The following is a 26665-nucleotide window of genomic DNA, read 5'->3' as shown; positions in this document are numbered from 1 at the left end:
TCATCTCTTAAGGAGAAACTTGATCTAAAATGTGTCTTGCAATATTTTACAAGGCATGCTTAACCTCTTAATGTGTGTCATGCAAAGATTAAGAGGCAGTGTTATTGCTTGCAGAATCACCTGCTATTTCCAGGAAACCGTCATTTGCTGGACCTGTCCTTGTCACTGGCATAAGTATAATGCTTTTAATAATCTCCCATTGCCTAAGTGATGTGCTTGCATCAAAATGATGGATATGCTATAGCTGACAGAACTTTTTAAGATCTACTTATTTCTATCTTGTTCCTCTGCTGCCATCTAGAGGTTTTATTCTTAGATTTACAGAAGAGAAAATAAAGTGTTTTATTATATTTCAAAGATGCCTTTAAAAATTGTCTGCACCTTAATACCACTTAAATTGTTATTATCACTGAACCTCTGTTTCCATACAAGAGCAGATTAAGGAAGTGTGTACAAGTTTTTGAGCTGTGGGATGCAAGTGAGCCTTATAGGGTGAAGTAAGATTTATACCAGAGGCAAACACTGTAATAAAAAAAAAATATTTTTTTTTTCCTCATAAAAAGCACCTGTAAATTTGCCTTAGGAGGAATTTTCATAGAACTTGTTTTCCAGCAAATAAACAGCAAAATATCAAAGCAGCCCCAAAGTAAGCAGGTGCTTGGAGAAAAGACAGTCTTGCCAGCCTTGCAGCAGATTGCCAACATGACAGGCACAGCTACAGCTCTGGCCCATCAGCACAACTGGCTGACGTCTCCTCTGCCTGCCGTGACAAGGCGGCGATGCTCCATTTCACGCCAGCATTGCCCAGAAAAGCACAACATGGAACTCAGACAGCACAAAACCCACCGGGGTGACAGAAAATCATTCCTGTAGAAACATTCCTTCTCAGAGGTAACAGAAACTGCTAATTCACCGTAATGGGCTCCTGGCTTTGTAAAAACAATAGATTAGCATGAAGAATAAATGAGTCATCTCCCTTGACCTCAATGTGAATAGGTTAATTGGGCATCAGACCTTCTTGAGCAAATCTTACCTTCTTGTTTTGCCCCTTCTAATGTTTATTAATTAAACTAATGCTAACACCAGGTCTGCGGAGGGTGTGTGCAAATGCTAATATGCCTCTCCATGTATTCCATCTGAATAGATTACCAGAGCATCAATTTTGTCCCTCTGATATCCATTCGATTGTATTGCCCCTCCAGGCAACTAGGTGCACATTTACTCTGAAAAGATAGTCCCTTTTAAACAGAGTTGAATCAATTCATTTCCTAGCACTGATAATAAGATTTTTAAATGTGTACAAAGGAACAAAATGTACACTGAACACTGAAATATGTGAAAGAGTTTCTAGGAAGTCCTTAGCCTTTAGAATACAATGTTCCTGTGAATGATAATTTTTGTACTTCAGCAGAGGATTAGCTGTCATAATAAATTATTTCTGTTTGCCTGGAAGGAAATAAGTGAAACTTCCTTAACTAAGAAGGCCAGCAAAAGGTACAGCAGAGATGAGACTAACCTTGTCTCCTGTGCCCAAGGATACCTCTGAAAAGCTGCCATAACATGTAATAATTTGATAGTGTCAGCTAAAATTAACCTGTGTACTGTAGAAGGAGATAAGAACAATATTAAATTCCTGCTGATACTCACTTTGTATGCTATGGAGACTGGCTCTGATGTTCTGTGAGCCTGACATAATAAGATTTTGAAAACCTTTAAGACCTTTAATAAGAAATTAGAATAGAAAATAAGAAGAAAGCTTGGTTTATTTTGTTGAGACTTGCTGAAGTTCCTGTGATGACGGATTTCTATAAAAATATATTTTCTTATTTTGACAGATACTAAATCCTTAGACAGATAGTAAATCCTTACTTTTCTTTGTGTCCTAAAATCTCCTAGCTAAACTACTTCATGTTAGTACCATGTTCTTCAGTCTTTGAACCTCTTGGACATTTTCATTTAATGACCAGATGCCGAACGTGGATACTTGTGGCTGAGTTTCTCAGGTATCGTGGGCATGATATGCTCACAGATACCATTTGAGCTATTCCAAACTAGGCCAAACTAGGCCTCAGGCCTGGGTCTAGTAGGCCGCAAAACGTTCAGCATACGTAGTAGCAGATAAACTTATCTCCTACTAGGTATGTGTTAAGGTATGGCCACTCACAGCATAGAGGTAATGGCACTAGATCTCCGTAGCCACCTTAACCCTAGATTGCTTACATACTTCTGTATGCTCACTGCCTATCACAATGCACCTGCTACTGTAAACTATTCGCTCTGTACTTAACCGGCCATCTCGCGGAATAAAGCGGAGTTCGTGCTGGAAACCATACTGGTTGGTCTCGCGTTACTCTAGTCCCCAGTCTTACCAGAGCTCGGCTACAGATACTTAGCCATAAGTTTTCACCACAAAAAAAAAAAGTGGGTTTTATCACCATTCAGTAGAATTCCTGGTTGTTTATACTGTACTTAAATATAAACTCACTGTTCTTTTGCTCTGGATATAAAAACTTTCAAAAGTATTTTTATTTCAAATCAAAGCATCTTTTAAGTGTGATCAAAGGTTATTTCATTTCCAGAGCTGGTCTGTTGTTTTTTATCATGACTACTTACAGATATCAATAAGTTTCAAAGGAGGTTTGCAGTCTTTGGAGAGTTTGAAACTACAGTGAATCCATCCTCATCATTGCTTGTTCAAACCATCAGATTCCTAACTAGTTTACACTACCATGCCCTCAATCCCTCCTTGACTATTGAAAATGAAGATAAAATACAAGAAAGGGAGAGAACCTCTCAAATCTAGCATTTAACAAGGTCACGTGAGAGGCAGAATGCCATGGTCTACTCTCTTTTTCAGTCTGTTTACCCAGCCAGGTAAAGTCAAAAGCAAAAACAAAAACAAAAACAATTAAAAAAAAAAAAAAAATAAGAAGAAGCACTTCCACATACAAACCAAACTCAGCATGAATGCATTACCCTTGATAAAGATACTGCTTCAAATCTCTGTGGATGGGAAGGAGGAGGGAGGGGGTTGATGCTCTTCTGTCTCCCAGATGTGTGCTCCAACCTACTGCCTCTGACAGACTGTAAGTTGGTTTCTCATTTCATCTGCTTTTCATCTTTCTCCAATGTGGTTCAAATGAATTGTGTTCCAGAAAAACAGTGAAATTGAAATGTCACTGAAATAAAATTTGGGGGGAAAAAAAAAAAGGAAACCCTGAAACTGAATTAGTTCCAAAACTGTCCATTTTTCCTGAGGATTTTTTCAGTTTGTCTGCTGCAGGGGGGAGGAGAGAAGTCAGAACAATTGTTTCTGTATTTCCCACACTTAGGCTCAGAAGCTGAAACTCAGAGTGAAAGACCCAGCATCAGCTTTCAGCATTGACATCAAACACAAATTTATAGTCTGTATACTTATGCTTGTCTTTCATCCAGTTTCTCCAGGGAAGATTTTGCAGTGCCATTTCTTCATGTGACCCTTTATCCAAGCTCCCGTCTCCCACAATGCCCCCTTTTCATCTCATTTATCCTGGAGACTGGAAGAAGTCTCAAGAGAGGATGTGTCACTGGTGTTACCATTAGAACTCTTTGCTGGAAGCTGCTTAACAAGGAGCAAAGCTCCTTCTAGGTACTTAGGTGGTTTTCTATTGAATAGGGAACCTGATCCAAAAAAGCCATCACTGCAAACACTCCATTATGTGTACTCCAGTATGAGAGATATGTGATGCCCATAACATTTGAATGATTCACAATAAGAATGTATTGAAATTTTTGCCTAGAAGAACATCACTTCACCCATGGAAGAGTTCCCTTGTTCTTTGCACTGAGAGGAGAATCAAAGACATAATTATCTTAAGTGACTGAATTGTATACATGTCTTCTGGTGCCAGTTTAAGCTTGACCTGTATTGTAAAAAGTAAAATTAATGTTGCAAGTGCCACCCAGTGACTGTGATTAACCATAATTTGCATTCTTTATTGAAAGTCAATAGTTTGCATGCTACCAGCTGTGAAATTGTGCAATAAGCAATAATTAAACAATGAAGAAGAGTAAATAGAACTAGTTAGGCATGATTTGGAGCAGGGAGTAGCAAAAGACATTTAAAGTTTTATTAGCACAAAGCAGGAAAAACAAAATACAACCACGTGACATCTGGTTCAGTGAATAAAGAGTGAACATTTGTAAAAGTCTACTAAAGTCATACTATTGATGGACCAAGAGTATCACTACTAAAGCAAGACTTTCACTAAACTCACAGGATCAAGGGCTTCAAAGCCAAAAGGACCATCTCTGAATATCTATCTAACTGCAGTTCATTACCTTCACTGATGGGATGTTTGTTCTCAGAGGCTTGTTGGATTGCTTGGACTTTGGGTTATTTTGCAGAGGATTGAGAAGTGTGAAAATGAAAGTTTACTCTATGTTTATAGGTTTTTGAAACTTGCCATTGTATATGGGAACCTCCTGCAGGAATTTGACTTTTCACTGTTTGAAAGTGCTACTCTATTATATGCATTCAATATGAGACTGTTGCAGATGTGTACAGCACCACAGCACAGCTATCTCCCTAAGCAAACTTAAAAACACAGTTTCCCTTTGGACATTACCAATTATTTTGTGTGGCACTAGCGCAAATACAGCTCATGTATTCTACTTCGTTTGCCAAGCACAGGGTGAAGCTCCACTTGTTACAGGATCTTCACTTGTCCTCAGGTTTGAGGACTTCTTCTGATGGTGGTATTGGCCTGGGTTTAGCAAGTTGGCCAGGCTTAATTTCAGGCATTTTTTCACCATGTCTGTACACACTTACAGTGACATCCACTGTTTCCCCACCATACTTGTTCTTGACATGGATGCTATATTTGCCTGAATCTTCTGAAGTCACCCCCTTGATGGTTAAACTGGCGTATTTCCCTTGTTCCAGTGAAAATGCATAATGCTCATCAATTTCAAAGGCCTTGTCATTCTTGAACCAAACCACTTCAGGGTCAGGGTTTCCAAATACAGTACAGGTCAGATTCAGTGTCTGAGAGAGAAAAACAGAAGTAATTTTGATATCAGTAAGATTTGTTTAATCAGAATATTCACTGTATTGTTTTTAAACATTTTTTATTCTTAGCTAATTAAACTAAGACATGGTATCATGTTCTTGAAGACTGAAAAGTAGAGTCCCTAATATTTCTTTTTCCCTTGATTCAGACTTTCCACCATCTCACCAGTAACTGTGATACAGCAATAGCCTCAGGGTTACAGTGTCTGAAGATGGTAAGTTGGACTGTCACTGCAGTCCTGCCCGCAGGAGACTCCTGACAACCCATTAGTCTGACATGAGGTTCAGGCAATGATAGCTTTAAAAACATCCTTGAAGCTTCCCTGTAGACAGCAGGGAGGAGAATTGAGCAAATCTTTTCTGACCAAGGCCTCCTGAGGTTATTGCTTGAGATGATTAAAAAAAAATCACTTAAAAATAGAATACACAGCATGAATCACTGGACATCAAGTCCAGGTGCAGCTGTCTGGTAAAGTGAACGTATTTTATGAAGAATAAATAATACATAAATATTGGTAAAGTGCTCCCAAAATCATCGAATGGTTTGGGTTAGAACGGACCTTAAAGATCCTCTGCATGCCATCCCCTTGCCATGGGGAGGGGCATCTTCCCCATGAAGGGACACCTTCCACTAGATGGGGTTGCTAAGAGTCCTGTCCAACCTGGCCATATGTTCCATGCATGTGAAGCATATTCAGGAATCAGCTGACATTCTGTAATGGACCATCCTGGCAGCTTAGGCATTTTTCAGTGGCTGAACTGAGATTTAAGGAGCTCGTAAAATTTTCATGAGCATTCTTCCAAATTTTTATAGATGTACTGCTGGACCCCATTTTGACCACCCTCTAAGTGTGTGTACATAAATTTCATGTATTTAGATATAATGATCACAGAAAAAATGAAAGAAACATCTGAGAAGTTGCATTTATTAGTCATACTTTGTATACCTTTGCTGAAAACTCACTTTGGCCCTAGATAACTAATTCACGTTAAGAATTTAAAATATGCAGGAAAGAAAGGAAAGAAAGAGGAAAAAGACAACAAGAAAAAAATAAAACTAAGAAAAACCCTACGGTTAACAACCCTAAACAGGCAATTTCTACCAGAATTCTTCCTTATGTTCCCTCCATATTCCCTTTCAGGTTTCAGCAAATCCTGATCCAGAGAGAACTGAGAAAGTCCATCTGTGTTCCCACATGCACGTTTTTGAGAAATCTTTTTCTTGATTGATGATGACTGAATAGGTGTGATATAACTCAGAGTGAAAATAAAACAGAAAGAAATTATCAGTGATCAAAAGCACCATGTTCTTCACAAATAGAAGTGGTCTTGCACAATTTATGCATCCAAAGTCAGAATGTTGAAGGAAAATTTACATACTATCTAGTACAATCCAGTGGCAAGCTAAGTCTGTGAGTATTCTTGAAGCAATATTGTGTAGGAGGAAAAGTTAACTAAAAGTATATAAGTACTAGACTTACTATAAAATATTTAAAGGAATGATAATGCAAAAAAAAAAAAATTCGGGAAAATAACCTTGTGTTTAATAGTGTGAGTTTTATTGTTTCTGTCCTGTTTGTGACATGTGCAACATTAAATTACTATTGCTTTCAATAGTGACATCATTTAAGAGAAACTAATAATTAAATCATAATAATTGATCATCTTAAGTTAATATTAGAAACTTAACAGATATATTCCACAGTCATTTTAAATAATTTGTGTCTGTTCTACTTATAAAATTACAGATTTGAACTAAAACTAAAATTATTCTCCTTCTGCTTTCAGTTTCTACGAAACCATTTGCATTCCCTCACCTTTTGACATCAAAGTAAATATTTCACTACTCAGCATGACCAAATCTGTCCTTACCTTCCCATCCATTATAGTAACGACATCAGGCAAACCACCAATGACTTTGCCACGATCTAGGAGTGAAAGAAAAATATGATGACTCTGTGAAGCTTAGACCTCGAATTATCCATTTCTTAATGATTTTGCTGTCATGGCTCACAGATTTTTTTTTTTTTAATCTTTAAAAAAAAGTACAATTTTCTGATATTTTGGGAGGGTTTTAATGTTACATAGACCCTTTAGATTTGTTTTGGTAGAGATTGTGCCACAGCATTCAAAACTGATACACATAACAACCTTGAAGGTACTGCTGAACTTGACAGTTTGTTTTGAGCCCAGAGCAAAGTAAGGAGGGTGCTTTTAGCATCTTGGTGGTATCCAAAATCTAAGGAAAATTCGTTCTGCCATGGTCTTTGTGGGCAGAAACGTCATGTCATCACCAGGGAATTGATATCATTTCCAGTATTCCTACAGTCCCTAACTGTAATGAGCTTCCCCACAGTCTGGGTCTCAGCAAGCAGTGCAGAACAGGCAGCAGCAGGCAATTTTTAACTTAATAGATAGATCCCAATATTCAGTATTCTCAGCAGCTTTCAGAATCAACACCTCCTTATACGACACAATTCACACTTCACCAAATCTCTGCAGACACAAGATACAGTGGAGGCTTGCAAAATATGCAAAGTGTTTAGTGGGTTTCCATTGCAATTAAAACCAACTAAATCTACAAATTACTATTGTTATTGTGATATTTTGAGCTAACAGAGGATTTCTGTAGCCATAGAACTCAGTAAGTTATGGCAGCATATCATGATGGATGCTTTAAAAAGAGCACTAGATCACATTGTAAAACACCTATGATAAAATGTAAAATAAACTTACTCTTCTCAGCAAAAGCAGCTGCCCTAAAGTTGTTGAGAAAGAAAAAGAAACATACAATGTTATTGATGAAACTAAAAATAAAATATTTTTTGTAAGCAAAGACACTGTTGTTATGGCATTAAAATACAAAAGATGGAGCACTTACTTGAGTCGCTGGAACTCTGCATACGCATCATCAAAAGCTGTGACAAAACAATTGAGAGGCATATTTTCCATGAACATAACTTGCACAATAAACATTTCAACACATACCCATGTTGCAGCTCTTTTAAAGGTCATACAGGGTCACACAGTAACACAATGAGAAACCAGACCTCTGAAAACTAATGCAGATGGTGCTGAAAACAGATTCAAGACTAAAAAGATATAACTGTTATAAAACTTAACTATGACTGGTTCTGAGGTTCTAACCAAAGACTATCTATTTTTACTGTAATTCCTCTATTTCCAGTAAAATCTGCTTAATCTATGAAAAGGCAGAATACAAATCTGATCTTATAAATATACCTTGCCCAGACAGATCAAGTGTGCGTTTGTAGGATTCCTTGCTACCAAAGATTTCAAAGGTGTAGTTTCCCTTATCCTTTTCGGTGGGTTCACTGATCTGCAACCAGGCAACATCCTCTCCACCTCCAATCTTCATCTTTTCACCAGAAGAAATCTTAGACTCCCTGGAAAAAAAAATATTAACAGAGGTGAGTTTGAACATTTTTTCCTGTATGTTGTCCATAGGAAATAGTCTATAAGAAGTCACAAATGGTAACATACTATTCCTAAGCTATAGATAGATTGCAATTAATGGGCTCATTTTTCCAGAATATTCTTTGCTTCTGGGGGGGAGTACGAAACACTTCAAAAACATTAGCTTCTGTTTTCATTGCTAAGATTCATTTGTTCATCCTTTTCTCATTCTTCTCTCCTCACCCAGAGCTATGCTTACATCTATATGCACATACACAGCTCTGTGTGAAAGTGCTTAGGGTTCTGTACACTTCATACACAGTAAAATATAATACATAAGGGTTGTATTATATTTAAATAATTATATTTCAATATAATAATATTTAAATATAATTTATACTATATTTAAATTTTATTTATTAAAATTATTATACATAAATTATAGGCAAATCACCTTTTCTGATGAAGGAAAGATATCTTTTGTCTTTCATTAACTTCAAAAATCAATTAACAAAAGATTTGTGTAAAATTACTTTTGCATCAAGTTAAAATATATTTTTTGTTTTTTTAAAAAAACAAGAAAAGAGAACTTCTTAAATGCAGACAGATAATAAAAACTCTTTTAAAAACAATGGCATTGGCTTGACTTATCGCCATTTCCTAGTTAAGAATAAAGAAATGCTCTGCAGACTGAGATCAGGTGGTCTTCTGATCCACAGTCTGTCATGAAGAGAGGAAAAAGAAGAAGCTATTTAATGAGAACATATAAACCAGACCACTTTCAATGTCTCAAAGAGAACTTTCTTCTTTCACCTCATTAACTAAAGAAATACTTCTTTCATTCCTCCTCCCCAAGCATATTTAGTTGGAATTTTTAATAAATGAAGTCAGTTTTAGCTTTTCCTTGATCACTCATTTTATTTGCTGAACAGAGCTAATTTGACTCCATAGCTAGAATTATTTTGATAATTAAAAAGTATTTTTACCATTTTCCTTTCTTTAAGACAACTTCATTGAGTTCAGCCTAGGAAATTAGATTTCTGGATAGAAACCGCTATATATTAGAAAATATTAAATATAATGTTTCCCACTGTGCCCTGAGTGGATGATGACTACTAGGTCTAGAACTTGTATTGTATTTCATGCTATGCATGACAGTGGATAATTAAATGCTAGCTAGAAATTTACATGCTAATAAAACCCAATACAAATCATGGGTAGTGTAGCACTTCAATTTTTGCAGGAAAAAATTTGCAATTACCCCATTTAAAGGAGATGGGAAGTTTGGGAGAGGTTGGTCAGCTGGTTGGTTGAGTTTGGTCTTTCTTTTAGCTTTAACAGTTCTGATTATAGTCATTGTACTCATAGAAGAATTGAAGTTTTATTCATTCAGAGTTAGTGTTCAGTGATCTTCAAGACAATCAAAGTGTAACACATTTTAAAATTAAAAATATTTGGGGAGTTCTCTATGAAAATAATAAATAATATAAATATAAATATAAATATAAATATAAATATAAATATAAATATAAATATAAATATAAATATAAATATAAATATAAATATAAATATAAATATAAATATAAATATAAATATAAATACGCACACTGATATTTCCATGTTAGTCATGTAGCATCCTTTACTTTTATACTTCTATGAAATGGATGGTAAGATAGACTGTGACTTTTAGAACTCAAGCAGGTACAATTAAAGGCAGAGGCAATTTTTTTTTTAATTTTCCTTGCCATCATAGTAGTATCACTATTATTAAAGAAGTTTATAAATATAAAGTCTGAGATATAAATATAGTTGCACAGCCTTGCAGAAACGGTCTTGACATCCCTGAATGTGATAACTGATGCTCTGTTTGTGTTCCATCTTCAGAGAAAGCATTGCAAATCTAGGACAACATATTCCTAAACCAGAGTATTCCTGTCTAAGTCAGACCAGTTACTGTGTGTCAGCTTTTTAGGCCATCGAGAAATGTGAAAGTTGAAACCTCTTGAAGAGTTTTAAAATCCTTTCAAATATTACCTGCAGTTCCAAACAAGCAAGGGTTTGGCATAACAAAACATTTGAACACATATTTAACTGTAAATACACAGATGATGTAACTGTCTCCCAAGTCAAATATTAAGCTAACATGAGAGTGGAAAACTATTAGCAACTTGAGAGCTCATTTCCAGCCATATCCTCAGCTCTGAGAGTTATTCTTAAGGTATTCTGTGCCCCATTGAATGTCTTTTCAAGGAGGAGTATCAAAATTAAAATATTTTGGGTTACTTAAGACTGTATCAGTTTGGAAAAAAAAAATAAAAGCCTTAATATAGGCTTTTATTAAACTGTGAGAGCAGATCCTTGGTATTCACCTAGAACTGGAGAAGAGCTTCATCCACTTTAGAAAAAAGGCAGCCCTGAATCGAAAAGTTTGCCCAAATATTTTGCTATCATTTAACCAGTCAGATGATACAATAGAAGACAAAAATCTTGTTGAATAAGAGAACACAGTACAGTAGATTCTTTTTTTTCTGCTTGTTACAGCCCTCCTGATGGGTGTTGGACAAGCCTTTTAATATTTCTTTTACCTTATGTACTTTCTATGTTAAAAGAGAATATATCATTCTGGAAAGAGAAATTCATTAATGTGGTCCAATTTATAAATGAATTCCACAGAATAGTAAATATTAAATTGTAAAGACAACTTTTTTTTCTCGAGTAAAATTGAAAAAATATTCTCATCTACCTGTGGCACCAGCTGACTTTCATTTCTTCATTGTAGTATTTCAAGAAACACTGGAGCCTTATTCCTTCCTCAGTGCAAAGAATCTTCAGTGGAGAGGCTGACTTACCTAGATTAGAGTACATGTGGATCAAAGAGGAGAGATAGTGGAATGAACAGGACATAGAGGAGTGGATTATTTGTACTCTCTGGACAAAAGAAAATTAAAGACCTGGGTCATGATTCTCAAGTATCACAGAGACAGTTGTCATACCTCTCAGGGAACATCTGCTGATTTGTATCAGGTGAAAGTTCAGTATAAATTTATGACTTTATTGTCATATACAAGCATCATGACTGGAGAGATCCATTGTGAAATAATAATCTAGTCATAGGATTTCCATGAAAGAGTAGTGGAATGATTCTATTTGCATAAAAATTTTATTCTTGTGCAAACCCTGTTCTTCAAGTGGAAAGAACAACTCACTAGGAACAGATTCAGAACCTCATTCCCTCTATATCAAGGTTCACTTACTAATGGAGAGTAGGAAGAAAATTATTGCTGCAACATTTTCACAGTATCTAAACCAAACAAGCCAGGTGGAATAGTATGTTGTTCCCTTTTAATAGTCACGATTAGCAGGTCAATTGCCTGTTCAGAAACTTAATAACATCCATAATAGTATAAGCGTGGAGACTCAGAGATTTCCCACTTAAAATAAAAGTTTTCTGTCTCAGCCTCATGTGACTTCAAAATAAAAAACTGCATGAAAATTCAAAACATAAGCATTTACTTACCACTCATTCCACTCAATGCCAGAATTATATCATCATAAACTGCAGAGAGAAAGAAAAAAAGGAAGAAAATGTACCATCAAAATTCAATCAGGATATAGCTTTTTTATGTTCAGTTTAATTAAAGCAATATGGGAAATCTTCATATCCTTAAGCAAAGAAAGCCATTAAAATTGCAACAGGTGTACAGGACAAATTGGAAACTGTCTGTGTACAGCATATGAATTCTGTGCTGTGTCACTCCGTATCTCAGCCTTTTGTGGAGTCAGCTGTCTGCAGACAAATCTTTGTCTCTCTCCCTTAGGCCAGCAAAAAGAAGAAAAAGTCATTAAAACTGAATAGTTCACATTCAAAGGAGAGTGCAGGTGAAAAAAAAATTATCTCATTCTTGGTGAAAATAGTTTCACCTTCTCCCTGTAGGGTGGCATTTGACAGAAGTGTAGTCCTTTAACAGCAAGTGAAATAAAGCAGGTATCATATCAAGCTTTTGAAATATCACCAAGCTGATGGGTTTGTAGCAGGACAGAACCCTGGAGACAAGGGCACAAGAGTGGGGAACCCTTTCATAGCAGAAGAAATATATTCAGTGATACAGTGTAAGATAAAAAAAAAAGAGAAAGAGCCAACATAGTCTAAAGAATGCATAGTCAAGGCTGAAGGATGCTTATTCAACATTGATGAATTTTTATGAAAATGGAAGACAGAGAAATGCGGGGAGTTCAGAAAATGCTACTTATCTATTTGTATTGATCTGTATATGCACATTTTTGTCTCAGCTAAAATAAATCATGATACAGTTCCATAATTCTTTGTAATCTCCAGTATGCTTCTACTGACATCTTGACATAAGAATATGTATTGCATATTATATATATCTTACATTACAGATGTCTGGGGTGGTAGGATTATGTTTACCATACTGTCTAAATGAGGGTGGGGGGTTTTCCTGAGAGAATCATGGGCAGAATTTATGCAAAAGCAAAATGCCTGGGAGACTTTCAATTGATAATACAGACTTCTGCAGTAAACCACATCTTAAGAACACAGCCTGATACTCATATTTTCTCTTGTTACAGGTACTTCCTCCAGCTGCTGAAAAGCAATGTTAAGATTTTTTGGTAACCCGAGTTAATTTTTTTAAAATGTCTTTCTCCTTCTATTCGGAACCTGCCAGAAAATACCCATTATTTGGAACAAATGTCTACATGCAGTTTAGATGAATCTAGATTCACTTTGTTCTATTTGGTGGGACCTGAGCAAATATATCCATGGAAGCTCTCTTCACCAAAATTAAATAAAATTCACTCATTTTGGCAACAGAACAATGTTTGTTACGGGCTCAGAATCATAGAAGATTCTGAGTTGGAAGGGACCTACAAGAATCATCAAGTCCAAGTCTTAAGTGAATGGCCCATACAGGGATCAAACCTATCACCTTGGCATTTTTAGCACTATGTTTTAATCAACTGAGCTCATCAGAGTCAAAGTAAACTGACATTTTTTACATTAAAAAATTAAATGTAAATAGAATGGCTGTACCTCACTGTGATGTTTCAGATCATATGTTATCTTTTCTAAATGTCCATCATGCATCTATTTTAGGTTATATTCTCTTCTTTTCATTTAACTTCATTTGAAAGTCAGTGGATACCGAGCTTGTAGTAATCTGCCCCATAAGCAGTCTTCCCTGCTCCTGCTAGGCTTCTCTTTATACCCTTTATGTTTCAAGGCTAACTCCACCATTTGGGAGACCAGTTGTTTGGTTTAATAGAGCAGTTCTCATGGGTTTTCTGGTTGACATTTTCAAAGCCTCCTGGAACCACAGGTTTAGATACTGTGAATTCTCTAAGTGGGCATTTCACTGTACATTTCAAGCACAACGCAGTTTGCCGTACCTGAAGTATAGTCACTGGGAGGGGAGCCCTGACCACATGATGGAGACCTTTTGCATATTCCAGTGGTCAAGATACACACACACAAATCCACAGACAAAGGGAATGATATCTGTGTATATATCATAGGACAGGAAGGGAGGAGGTGATTAATGAGAACATATTGCAAAGTGTGGGACCTGAGCATGACATAGATTGTATGAAATAAGGGACAAAAAATTGTCCTGGTTTTGTCTGGAATAGAGTTAATTTTCTTCATAGCAGCTTTATGGTGCTGGCTTTTGGATTTGTGACTAAATCAGTGTTGGTAACACAGGGATTTTTTAGCTGTTCCTGAGTAGTGCTTTACAATGTGGAAGGATTTTATTTCTTCTCCTCTGAGTGCCTCACCAAGAGGAAGGTGGGGGTGCACAAGAAGTCGAGAGGTGACACAGCCCAGACAGTTGGCCCCAAGTGACCCAAAGGACATTTCATACCATATGGTATCACACCCAGTATATAAAGCTCAGGGAAGAAGGAGGAAGTGAGGAACATTTCAAGTGATGGTGTTTGTCCTCCCAAGTCACTGTACATGTGAAGTCCAGCTTTACTACAGATGGCTTAACATCTACCTGCCCAAGGGAAACAGTGAAGGAACTCTTTGTTTTTGCTTTGTTTGTACACACAGCTTTTGTTCCACCTATTAAACCATCTTTAGTTCAACCCAGGATTCTGTCACTTTTCCCCTTCCAATTATCTCCCCCATCTCACTGAAAGAGAGTGAGCAAGTGGCTGTGTGGGGCTGAGATGCCAGCTGACATTAACTCACAAAACAGTTTTATGATTTAGAATCCAAAGCACTCTCAGTCCCCACTGAGAGTCCCACATGAATATAGTACTTTGTTGCTTTAGGTTTTTTTATAGATATTGAAGTTAAACAAACCTGAGAGAGAGTAATCTCCAATAAAATGGTGTCTGTCTGGTTAAAAACATACTTCATCTCCTGCCTGTCAAAATGCTAGAGATTAATCACAACAATGCCCAGTGTCACCCCTCCTAAAGTGCTGATCTGCAGTTCAGGTCTCTATAATATAAGAGAAAGGAAATTCAAAGAATGCCAAAAATTATGCTAGTTTGCATCTTTGACACCTCTGGAGAACATGTGGAGATCATGATTCCATTACAGCAGATTGAATGTTACCTTTTCCCGATAATTCAAGAGAAGATACATCATGACCTCTATCATCTGATAGTGTCGCCTTATAAACTCCTTCATCTTTGCGAGACAGCTGCAAGGAAAACACAAGATGTTTACTGACAGACTTGATAGTACTAGATAGCACTAGATTTGCTCAACCCCTGCCTAAATTTCTAAATAAAACAACATACATTGTACACTCTTCTGAATAAATAATCTTACCAGAGAAGAGATAGAAACTATGAATGGCTTGTTCATGCTTTTTTTATGGAGATGCATTTAGTTATTTAGCCTAAAACCTATTCTGATTTCAATTCAACTTCCTCTAGAAACCATAAGGATTTTTTCTCTTGTTCCAAAAAGACAGCATTGATGCTGGTCAATAGATGTTACAAGCACTGTAGTAAGAAGTAACAAGGCATAACTACAACCTACACAAACTTTGGAAAAGTAATTTCTCTTCAACAAAAGTTATTATATTTTTGCATTATGTAAATAACAGCAAATCTATATCCTCTAATATCAGCTCCTTCATACTGCTTGCATTCAAGCAACAACTGTAGTTAAATTATATCTATGTTAAGTAAATAATTTATTCATTATCCTTGGAGAGTTTACATTCTGAAATCTATCACAATGATATTGCATTAACGGCAGTAGGGATTTTTGGGGTTTGGGGTTTATTTTAATTTCTTTTAAAACCTGAAGGAAAGTAAATGAACAGTTAAATGTAGATTGGAGATGACTTAATACTTAGACTTATACAAATCCACAAGCATGTAAAACATAGCATAAATATCATAAAACTGAATGACAAGTAAAAAGACAAGCAGAAACCAGTCTCCCAAAAAAATCTACTCAAGAAAAATGAAGCTGGTAAGTCAGTATCCTCTTTCAAGGGAAATGGAGGAAGGAAATTAGAAGAATATAAAGCCAATAAATAAACAATTTAGATGGAATACACATTACTGAAAGCAGAAAATCTCATTCTGGTAGGTTTTGTCACTTCAAAGGCAGCAACTATGCAAGTTAAGGTTTCAGATAGAAGTTGGGTTATCCTGTTTGCATAAAGATAAATTTTAAGAAGCCATAAACTTCAAACTTATTCATTTTAGGCAAAAAAACTGAAACACTGTCAAAAATTAGGTGCTTGAATAAGTTGAAAAATTAAGGAGTAACAATAAAGAATGAGATACAGGTCACCCAAGGACTCTGAAGCAAATTAAGCATGAACTCTGAGCTGATTAAAAAAACAGAGATTTTTTTTTGCTACTAATAGTTATTCACCAGCTAATGAAAGAGTAGAAATTATGTTTTTTTCTTACAGCTGCTCAAAAAATCATGATAGGTGGCTTACTGCTTTGTCTGGCAAATCTATAGTGTGTCAAGCAGAAGCTGTAAGTTGCAACCAGCAGGTGATACAATACCTTGGGAATGCTGAGGTGACATTCTCCCTTCTGCAGATCAGGCAGCTCCTCAACATCCACCCCAGAACCATCCTTATACCACTTAAAATCAGTTTCCTTCTTTGTGTTTGCAACCTGAACAACAGAAAAGGCACATAAGCCTGGCTATGTCCTGAGGAAATGTACTGCCCTGTGGGAAGTCACACAGGTACTCTCAACGTATGAAACCAATTTTTTTATAACACATGTCAAATAAAGCTAAGTAAAAACCCAATTTCAACCAAGTCCTCCTAAGCAAACCTTAGCCCTACAGTGTTTCTCTGCAGCACAGTATACACGTTACAGCTTCAGAGCCCTGTAAAACCCTTTAAGAAAATCCTGCCAATCTCTTCCCTTCAATGGTTTTGCACCCTTGCTCTGTGGTCATAGTTTGTCTAGAGATAGCTGTGGAAGAAGTATGTTTCAAATTAGAGCTTCTGAACTCTCTTTTATCTTTTTGTGTTTGCTCTGTGACTCCAGAGAGTTGTAACACAGAACTTAGGCCTTACCTTAGTCTTTGGCCAATTTGGAGATTTATCCCAGCTACCTAAGCAATGTCTCTCATGGATAAGCTGCAGAAAGCAGCTGAAATCACTATTCTGAAAGAATCCAAGACTTCAAAATTGTGAACTGCACCAAAAATCCTTTTCTATTTTATGTTCTACATTGGGGCATACAAAGACCTGAGGAATCCTAAAATTGCAGTCTCTCCCAACAAAAAGGGACTTAACAACGTAGTGCATATGCAGAGCAGTTGTTTGAAAGGAAGAATTTTGCTGTAGTAGCAGTAATTCACTGAAACAATGCTTATACCTGAAGTACTGTTCTAATTTTGGTATAAAAACTGTATATTGGATACACTCAAAATATTGCTGGATAAATTACCTCAAACTGTGAATTCAAAGAAGCTAAAAGTGCAGCTCTTTTTAGACACCCTGGCAATATATACATATTTTTTTTTACCCTTGCTTTCAAAAACACTATGGTTTATTTGACATCACTATCCCCATACCCTTCTAAAAGTCATAAAAATGCAATGGTATTTTCATGTGTAGCCTGAATTACCAGTCATTGTGGCTTTGGCAGAAGGACAGAGCCGGCAAGATATTTCTTAGTCCCCAGGCAGTTGCTTTAAAAAGGCTCCTTAAACAAAAAGCAAAAAAACTGAACAAATGACTAGAGGGCAGCCAGGAACTTAATACAGATCTGCAATAGTTTTCAAGTGGCTTGCTTGGAGGAAAAAAACATGCACCGGTTTCTAACCCTTCTACATTAGAGAAGTCATTCCATAGATGAACAGCTCTATGAAAGCTCTCTGCAGAGATGACAAATAGGAGGGTCTTCTGTACTGATTCCTAGACATCTCTATCAAACATGCTCAAATTAATCACTCTATTCTTGCTTAATAACCAGTGTGGTTGCTATTGATCCCTGACAGTATTTGAGATCAACACCTGGCCCAAAGCAATGACTCGCTGGAGAAAAGTGAGCAGCATTTTACATTTAGCAGTAACTACAAAGTGGCTGTTCCTGTAGTCCTGTGACATGATTGGCAATTTTATTTGAACAAAGCCTGAAGGAACAAGCCTTTAATGCTTTTCAACAATTTTTCATCAAAGACTGTTAGCACTCAATCTGAACAATAAATAGACTGAGTTTCAGACACATGCAATTTGCAGTGCTGAAGTTATTTCATGTTGGCATTTACTATGAAATGTTACATTTTTCACTGTTTAGCCACACACCAAAAATCTTTCTTTTAACAGACACAGTACAAATAAGGGCCAAAGTTGTGGAAGAGCAAGTAGCTTCTGAAAGTTCTGAAATTTAGAATTACTAGAAGCAAAATGACAGTTGTTGCTGGCATATGAAGAGAAATAAGCACAAAACAAAAAGCAAAAAGTAAAATCATCAAATTATCTTTTAATTGCACAGCCATGTTCCACTGACATTGAGGGGCTACAATATCAAGAACATGGTCATCAGTCCCAGCTAATTCAGAATTAAACACTAAGTCGATCAAAATTCAGTCAGGTGCAATCATTTAGAAAATAAGGGATATGTGAGGTAATATTTGATATACTCTTTCCACAATCCATAACACAATCCATATTTGTCCATCATTTCTCTTATGGGCCTGGACCATACAGTCAGTCCTTTGCCCTACACAAGCTTCCAGCTGATGTGTTTCCTAGCTTCCCTGTGCCATGCTACAGCCTTTAAAAGAGTCTAGGATGCCCTCTCTTATAGATACTTCCTTCACATTATCCCAGGCTCTTAGAAGAGGGGAAAACTCCCTTGACAATGTTTTTATTTGCAGAGAAGCACTTTACAGAGCCTGGAAGAGACCTGGGTCAAGTGTTATGATATGGCCTGAGAGAGCAGAGATTATTCCTTGATTGTTTTTATTACCACAGAAATAGCGTGGAGTGGCCACACTTCTAACTTGTTTGTCAGATATCTGGAGTTTGAAGGACAAAGCCAGGCTTTGTTTTTCAAACTCTGCCTATGTACAAATATAAGTTAAACAGCCATAAACAGCAGAGCCATGTGAACCTAAAGGCTAGTCACATACTAACAGTAACAAACATTATAAGGTCAATAGCACAGTTAAAATGATGAGTGTGCAAGCAGTCCACATCCTAGATTTCATTTACATAAAATGTTCTGACCTTGTGAACAAAAAGCACACCGGTGAAAAGCAAATAATCAGATGCTCAGCCTTTCACAGCTTCAGTGCTATAAGCAGGCTTGACAGTCAATGAAAGCAGGATAATTTCAGATTAATTTGTAGAGAATTAACACTAGCATAACTGGTTCAGCAACATTTAATTCCCCATGTGAATGAAAGGATAAGCAGGGTTCATGCCTGAGGCATGTATGTGGGGATTATAAAGCACTCCAGCAAAGATACTGTGTTAACTAATGAGTGTTGAGCCCTAAAATGGGAGCACGTGGAATGGCAGCTTCAGCACCAGGTCAGTTCTCCTGGGACTAACTTGAGGTTAAGGGTCTCCTAGTTAATGAGCAGGAAAAAAAAATGGAAAAAAAAAAAAGAAGGAAAAAAATCCCACAAATGTGCATGTAAATTGCTCATAATGAATGATTCAAGTTAGTCTAATTATAAGCCAAAAGTTATTCAAAAGAAGAGGAGAAAATTAATACAAAAGAGTCCATATTAGAGAAAAAGAGAATGAAGAAGAGTTTGATGCCTGAATTCAATTTACTTAGTTATTCAAACTTCTAATTAGTCACTCTAGAAGAGCAAAACAAATGAAAATTTATCTGTTCAGAAAGACATTTAAAGATGTTAATAGCTGAAGTTACACCGAAATCAATACACATTATCATTACTTAAGATTCAAAAGTTGTTAGCCAAAAATAATTTTAAATCATGTTTTATAACCTTAATTCTAGAAGTCTTTGTAGCACATTTGATTACAGTTGATTAAATAATAGACGCTTTGTTAGAGAAATCAGAAAACAGTAAAGAAAGATTTTGAACTCTGACTTTTTTACCAATTTTTGAGGATGAAGAAAAGGGATACATCTTAAGGGAGGTATATTTCATGTAAATTATTCTTATGGCTCACAATTTTTATAAATATTTTGACTACCTAATAATACATTTAGAAATGTCCTATATTTGGTTTTGTTTTCATTAAAACTACTGTTGAAGAATAGTAAGATGGAAATTTTCATATTAAAATTTTCCAAATCATAAAAAATTGTTTTCATATGCAACTTTTGTTTTTAAAGGTATCTAAATAGTTTTCCACATTTTTATACCTCAATTTTTTCATCAACATATTCTAAAAAATCTTTTCAAGTGTATTTCCTTACCTTACAAGAAAGTAAAACTTCACATTCCTCTGTAACTTTCCAATACAAAAACTCTGAGAAGTGAGGACCTAAGAAACAAAAAAACTTAAAGTAATGCTGCAGAATGAAGAGTACCAGAAAGATCCAGTGAAAGAAAGAAAAAAGATGACAATTACAACATCCTTACACCAGAACAAGAAGGAACTACCCATGTTCTAGAAGGAAAATCCTGCATGTTTTTATCATATTTACCCGGTGTCTACATTATAGCTTAGAAACCTAAATCTCATATCTGAATATGTGTGAATGCGGTAGTATTCCAAAATATAATAAAATGGTGAGTGAGAGAAGTTAGTTTGTTGAATACCTTTGTCCAAATTGCCAACTAAGCAGTGGAAAGAAATGACGTAGCTACAAACAAGTATAAAAATAATGTAAGAACAGCAAACCCATGACAAACATTTTGTCCAAATAATGTAAAGTTTTAAAATGTATTGAATATTACAGGCAGAACAGAAAACATTCCTTTTTTCCCATGAAGGTTCCAATTCTGCAAAGAAATATATCCTGATGAAAATTTGCTGATATACACAGCCTTCTAAAAATTATTGTGTTTACTTATCTCAATAAATGTACATGTGTTTGTGTTGGCAGGATGAGGGCCCAAACCTGGGAAGTTGCAAAGTCCAAGACTTTAGCTTAAATCATTGAGTATTAAAAGATACTGATATTAAAAGATTTTGTCAGTTTATGCTGCAAGATGTATCATTTCTTTCCTTAAACAATTTTAAACAGCCTTAAAAACAAAACAAAACAAAAAAAAACCAAACAAACAAACAAACAAACAAAAAAACACCAACCCAAAAAAAACCAGAATTACATTATTTCTGTACAGAATCTTACCTAAGCTATGTAGGAAAAAGTTTTTAATGATTATTGTTATTTTCATCCTGAAAGCCATATGCTTACAAGTGAAAATTACAAACTAGAGCTCAAGTTCAATTTTTTAAGGATTTCACAGGGATAGAGTTACAAATTATGTATCCATTACTAATTTTCTCATTCAGCTTCAAGCAATATCAATAATGAGTATATAACAAACTCTACAACTGTATGGCAACTATGCAACAAATACACAACTATGCAACTATGCAAAAAATTTAGTTCCTGGAATTTTGCCTCAATGGAAACCATAAGCTCAAGCTTTTAATCTTCTTTATCTGGCACTACTTGTCTTGTCTGTCTACTCATCTGTCAATTATATTGAACAGACAATTTGTATCCTTGAAATTAAATGCAATTAAATGTTTTGTTGGACCACAGCCTGCAGTAGGCACACTTCTCATGAATATTGAGCAAAGATAACCTCTTGTGAGAACTCCTTTTTCCCTACTTAGTGAAGGCTCTGTCACAAATTGCCAATGTTGGAAAATTCAATCCACCAAGATTTCAAGTGTCCCCAAGAACAATACACTCATCCTCTAATGAAGAACAGAAGCTGTAAGCACTTAGCATTCGCCAGAGATGAATCATTAGCTGCAAACTGGGCCTAAAGTCACCAATCTGCTCCATCTTACCTTGTTTTCTGAGAAATTCCTTTCTTTGGAGCTCAGACTCAGCCAATACTCCCTTGAATGCTAAATTTTAGGAGAGGTGAATGAAATATGAGTTAGTCACAAAATTACTCAAAGAATAATTGAAGTTCAGTTCTTCATCAGAGTCAAAGTTTCAGTGTTTCAGTGAACATACCATCTCCAATGAGAACTAATGAGGACTGGTTTTTGGCCTTTCCATCCTGAATCTGTACTGTGTAGGTACCTTCGTTGTCAATTGTAAATTTTTCCATCACCATTTCTATAATGCCATTTGAACGGTCACAATTTATTTTATGTCTCTGAAATAAACAGACAAGTACTTTAGTATAGCGTAAATTACTTATGATTCCTATTGAATAAATTGTGATTTATATTCCTTCCCCCACAGCCAAAATTTTTCATGTTCTTTTAATTGTAAAAAAGGGAAGAGAACTCTGCTTTTATTTACTGTTGTACAATAAGATCCCAGTGGTGATAGAAACCTCTGTGTGCAGCTGCATTTGGAATTCTCAAGTCATCATAATTTGCTGGTTTGTATTTGAAAACAATTGTTTATGGCACTGTGCATATTTGAAGAGCCTAATAGCCAGCCTTTAGCTGCATTACAGTTTCCAGTTCAACAAGAGTGTTTGCTAGGCAGAGGCAATATTCCTAGCAGAGTGCAGAAACAACTGGAAATATGTTTCTAGACACAAATGTGGATCTTCAAATAAATCCATCACACCAAATCAAAAAAGTCATCCTTACTAAATATCTGAGACACATATAGTAGTCAGTAATGGATCTTATTTTCTCATAAAAAGTAGTTTATCTAGGAGGACTACAATGATTCTCTCATTTAATGCTAGGTGTTAAGTTTCAAAGAACACTTAAAGCAAATGACCATGAGAAAAGTAACTAGTGCAAACCCCACAGAGCTTCTGGGAACCAAAAGGGATTGACCAAGTTTAGCAAAAGAGAGGTATAGTTCTGTCAGGACACATAGTTACCCATTAAAGTGTTTATAGAATACACAAAACATCAAATATTGACTTGAATTCAAAGTTAAATACGCTTTTCACTCTTTGTGTCCTTTATATGTTTGCTTTTTATAAATGTTCTAGAAAGATAAATTATTAGCAAGCATCATCATGGAAGCAGGAAATTACAAACTAATACTGGATAATCTTTGCAAAATATGTGTATTGAATTTTCAGGTACTGTTTTAGATACAACCATGTTTTAGTAATATCCTCTTTTATTTGGTGAGTTACAACTATGAGGAAAATGTCTCCCTCTAATAGTGATGTTTTTTGAGTCTCAACTAACAAATTCCTACAGCTAAGTAAAAATAACCCATAGAAGTCTCTTGGTGAATACTTTTAGGTAAATGATGTGGCCAAGGATACTACACACTAACTTCAAGTCACGATTGCAGAGAATAGTAAATGTCAACATCTAGAAGGAGTTGCATGAAGTAGAATTACTATAGACCCTGTTACTTTTAAATTTACTATACATAGTAAAAAGGAGACATGATGTCTTATAAACAGAATGCTTTGATAAATCTGTTTATTGGTGTCCAAAAGTACAAAATAGTATTAAAGTAAGAGATAGACAAAGTTTAAGGAAGGAGAAGAAAGAAGAAATGTAAAAAAAGCTAGTAAAAATGCCACTCATTAAGGTCTCTAGAATCTTATTGAAATGGAAGAACTTCTAAGTCCCCTAAGATTCAAAAGTAGGAATGACCCCACACAGATATCTGCTTTAGTTTTAAGGGTCATATCTTGGCCAGCCTCAAAAACAGACTCATTGTTGTATGGACAGCAAGCCTGGAAGAACAGTGTCACACAGTCAAATACTGACATTTTCAAATATATAAATCTTTTAAATCTTAATGGGATAATGGAAAAATGAAGAAAAAGAAAAGATGTGGAATTAACAAAGCAGTCAGCGAACAACTTGATCAGGATAATAATTTTTTAAGGGATGTGCACATTAATTTGGATACATGATTTTGCATACATAGTGCAAAGAAGATAAAATGTCAAAGAATAAGACAAGATTAAATTAATTGGGAAATTAAGTAGAAAATCTACTCATGTAAGAGTTCGTCTATAAGGTGATAGGTGAGGAAGGTTAAAGAGAGCATTAATAAACTTACCTAAACCATCAAATGTGCGAATTTCAATGTGCAAAAATCAAAATCTTGCTTACAGTCCCTTCCCCTCAGAGGTCAAGGACTACACTGTCATTTACTTCATGAGTTCTCAGGAAGAATATTAAACTAAATTTTGCCAGAAGCAGAAAAGTTTAAAAAAAAAAAAAAAAAAAAAAAGAAGCCAAGACGCATGTTTCAATCTGATTCTTTATGACTTTTTTTTATTTTCTACTTTTATTGAACAAAATATTAAAATATTAAAATTAAAGCCGAGTAAATGAGGCTCAGTTCATTCCATTTTAAGCTTATTTTGAAATCTTACCAAAAACACTCCCTGTTAGGACTTAGCAGGAAAAATTTATCGCTTCAGCCAGTGTCAAGAATCAGGCCACAATTCACCAGCATAATGGTCTATTGAACATGTTCAGTGACTGTAGCCCAGTCTCCAGACAGGTTTTAGAGTGCAATTAGCCTTCTAACTATTGCCATTATGCAGCAAGATGAAGTTCAATGATTTTATGGGCATCATAAATATTAGGCTTTTATGTGACTTTCCACAAAAATATCATCTGTCTCCAAACATAAATGTCACCTGTGGGTTACTAATTAAAGAGATGAAATAATGCAGATTAATTTCAAGACTCTTTCTGATGTCAACACTTCCAAAACATATGAGAACTAAAAATAGCTCATTCTGTTCCATGAAAATTGCCAAGACAGAGTATTGTCATTTCAATACATCCTAGGCATGAATATTCAAGTTTTCAGTGCAATGGTTTATTACCTCTTAAAGCAAGAAAAACAGAATTATTTTACTGAGAAATCCTTATTCTTCCACTTGTCAATATGTAATTAAAGTAAATGCTCTTTGCCTTCCAATGGTATAAAAATGCTGATAAAGCTTCTCTGTCCCAAACCAGGATTTGCATTCTCAGGAATAAAATGAATCTTTCAAACAGCTGCACTGGAGATGAATTCTTCACAGGAATATATTTCCAGTGCTGTACTCATGGCCTGTAGATGAACCTCACTCTTGCCCTGCAAAGGCATGAGCTTGCTTTCTTCTCAGCCTAATCTGAGAGCTTTTTTATGCCCCTTTACATGAGAGGTCTTCCTAGAGCTTCCCATAAAAATGTGGGAAGATGGTGGACAACCCTTTCATCTCTATGTAGCTGTTCAATGACCAGTTTCTAACCCAAAATTAAAAAAAGAAATAGGAAGCCATAAGATATAAAAAATTTAAGTCTATGTACACTGCTGCATTGTCAAGTTCTTCCCACATTACACACAAAACTAGTAATATCAGCCTCAGAGAATTTTTGGGAACAGCAGGTCTTGTTGGTTTGGAATCCAAAACTGTACTTGAAACAGCTATTTTCTCTACCTGTTTTTCTAAAATATTTGTGCTTAACACTGGTCTGTGTGTAAATTCTCCTTCTGTTTGGCTGTTGATCATCTAGATATCAAAAATCAATAGAGATAGTCCAAGTCTTTTTCCAGTATGAATAGCCTCAATCTGCAACAGGAATTCTACACTGGAAAAATATTTGAGTTATAGATTTGCCTTCTTTTCAGGTGTTATCATACCTTAATGACACAATATTAAGAAACTATAGGATCCAGGGGACTACAGTTGTCAGCCTGACCTCAGAGCCAAGGAATATTAAGAAGCAGATGCATCCTGAGAGACATTAAGCAACATGCACAGAGCAACCAGAGGATCAGGGCCAGCCAGCACAGGCTTGTGAAAGACAAGTCCTGCTTCACTGACCTGATAACCTTCATTGAAAAGGTGACCAACCTAGTGGACGAAGGAAGGACTGTGGATCTTGTCTACCTGGAATTAAGTCAAGCCTTTGACACTGTTTCCCACAGCATTCTCCTGGAGAAACTGGCTATTCATACCTTGGATGCATGCACTAGCTCCTGGCTGGGCAGCCAGGGCAAAGTGGTGGTGCATGGAGTTAAATCCAGTTAGTGGATATCACAAATTATGTTCTTCAGGGCTCAGCAGTGGGGCCAGTCCTGTTTAATATATTTATCAGTGATCTAGAAGAAAGGATCAAATTGGGTGGGAGTGTTGATCTGCTGGAGAGTAGGAAGAATCTGCAGAGATGTCTCGACAAGGTGAATAGATGGCTTGAGACCAGCTGCATGAGGTTGAATTAGGCCAAGAGCTGGGTCTTTCCCTTGGGTCAAAACAAGGCTTGGGGAGGAGTTGCTGGAAAGTGATCCAGTGGGAAAGGACCTGGGGGTGCTGGCTGACAGCTGATTGAGCATGTGCCCAGGAGGTCAAGAAGGCCAGTGGCATCCTGGCCCGTATCAGCAACAGTGTGTCCAGCAGGAGCAGGGCAGGGATTGTGCTCAGCACTGGTGAGGCCACATCTCAAATCCTGTGTCCAGTTCTGGGCTCATCATTCAAGATGGACATTGAAGGGCTGGAGTGTGTCCAGAGAAGGGCAATGGAGCTGGCAAAGGGCTGGGAGCACAAGTCTGATGAGAAGCAGCTGGGGGAAGTGGGGTTGTTTAGCCTGGAGAAACAGAGGCTCAGGGGAGACCACAGTGCTCTCTACAATTGCCTGAAGGAGTTGTAGCCAGGTGGGAGTCAGTCTC

The 26665-nt window shown here is 36.2% G+C and overlaps 1 protein-coding gene across 2 annotated transcripts in view; it reads right to left on the bottom strand.

Annotated features, from left to right (window-relative positions):
* Positions 1 to 3954: 3954 nt before the first annotated feature.
* MYOM2 (myomesin 2) overlaps positions 3955 to 26665 on the bottom strand; it is a 79278-nt gene continuing 56567 nt past the window's right edge. For both annotated transcript variants that reach the window (XM_063389337.1, XM_063389338.1), the window contains 12 exons: positions 22067 to 22211; positions 21895 to 21954; positions 20339 to 20406; positions 16478 to 16591; positions 15054 to 15141; positions 11985 to 12023; positions 11211 to 11316; positions 8294 to 8457; positions 7932 to 7968; positions 7787 to 7809; positions 6923 to 6978; positions 3955 to 5026 (listed from right to left, as the gene is read on the bottom strand). In XM_063389337.1, coding sequence (XP_063245407.1) covers positions 4700 to 5026; positions 6923 to 6978; positions 7787 to 7809; positions 7932 to 7968; positions 8294 to 8457; positions 11211 to 11316; positions 11985 to 12023; positions 15054 to 15141; positions 16478 to 16591; positions 20339 to 20406; positions 21895 to 21954; positions 22067 to 22211 — 1227 coding nt within the window. In that variant the 3' untranslated portion in view covers positions 3955 to 4699. The remainder of the gene's footprint in view (positions 5027 to 6922; positions 6979 to 7786; positions 7810 to 7931; positions 7969 to 8293; positions 8458 to 11210; positions 11317 to 11984; positions 12024 to 15053; positions 15142 to 16477; positions 16592 to 20338; positions 20407 to 21894; positions 21955 to 22066; positions 22212 to 26665) is intronic.

This window comes from Prinia subflava, chromosome 2 (genome assembly GCF_021018805.1).
Source record: "Prinia subflava isolate CZ2003 ecotype Zambia chromosome 2, Cam_Psub_1.2, whole genome shotgun sequence".
NCBI classification, from domain to species: Eukaryota; Metazoa; Chordata; class Aves; order Passeriformes; family Cisticolidae; genus Prinia; species Prinia subflava.
The sequence above is the reverse complement of the archived record's forward strand: the minus strand, read 5'-3'. Positions and strand labels throughout refer to the sequence as shown.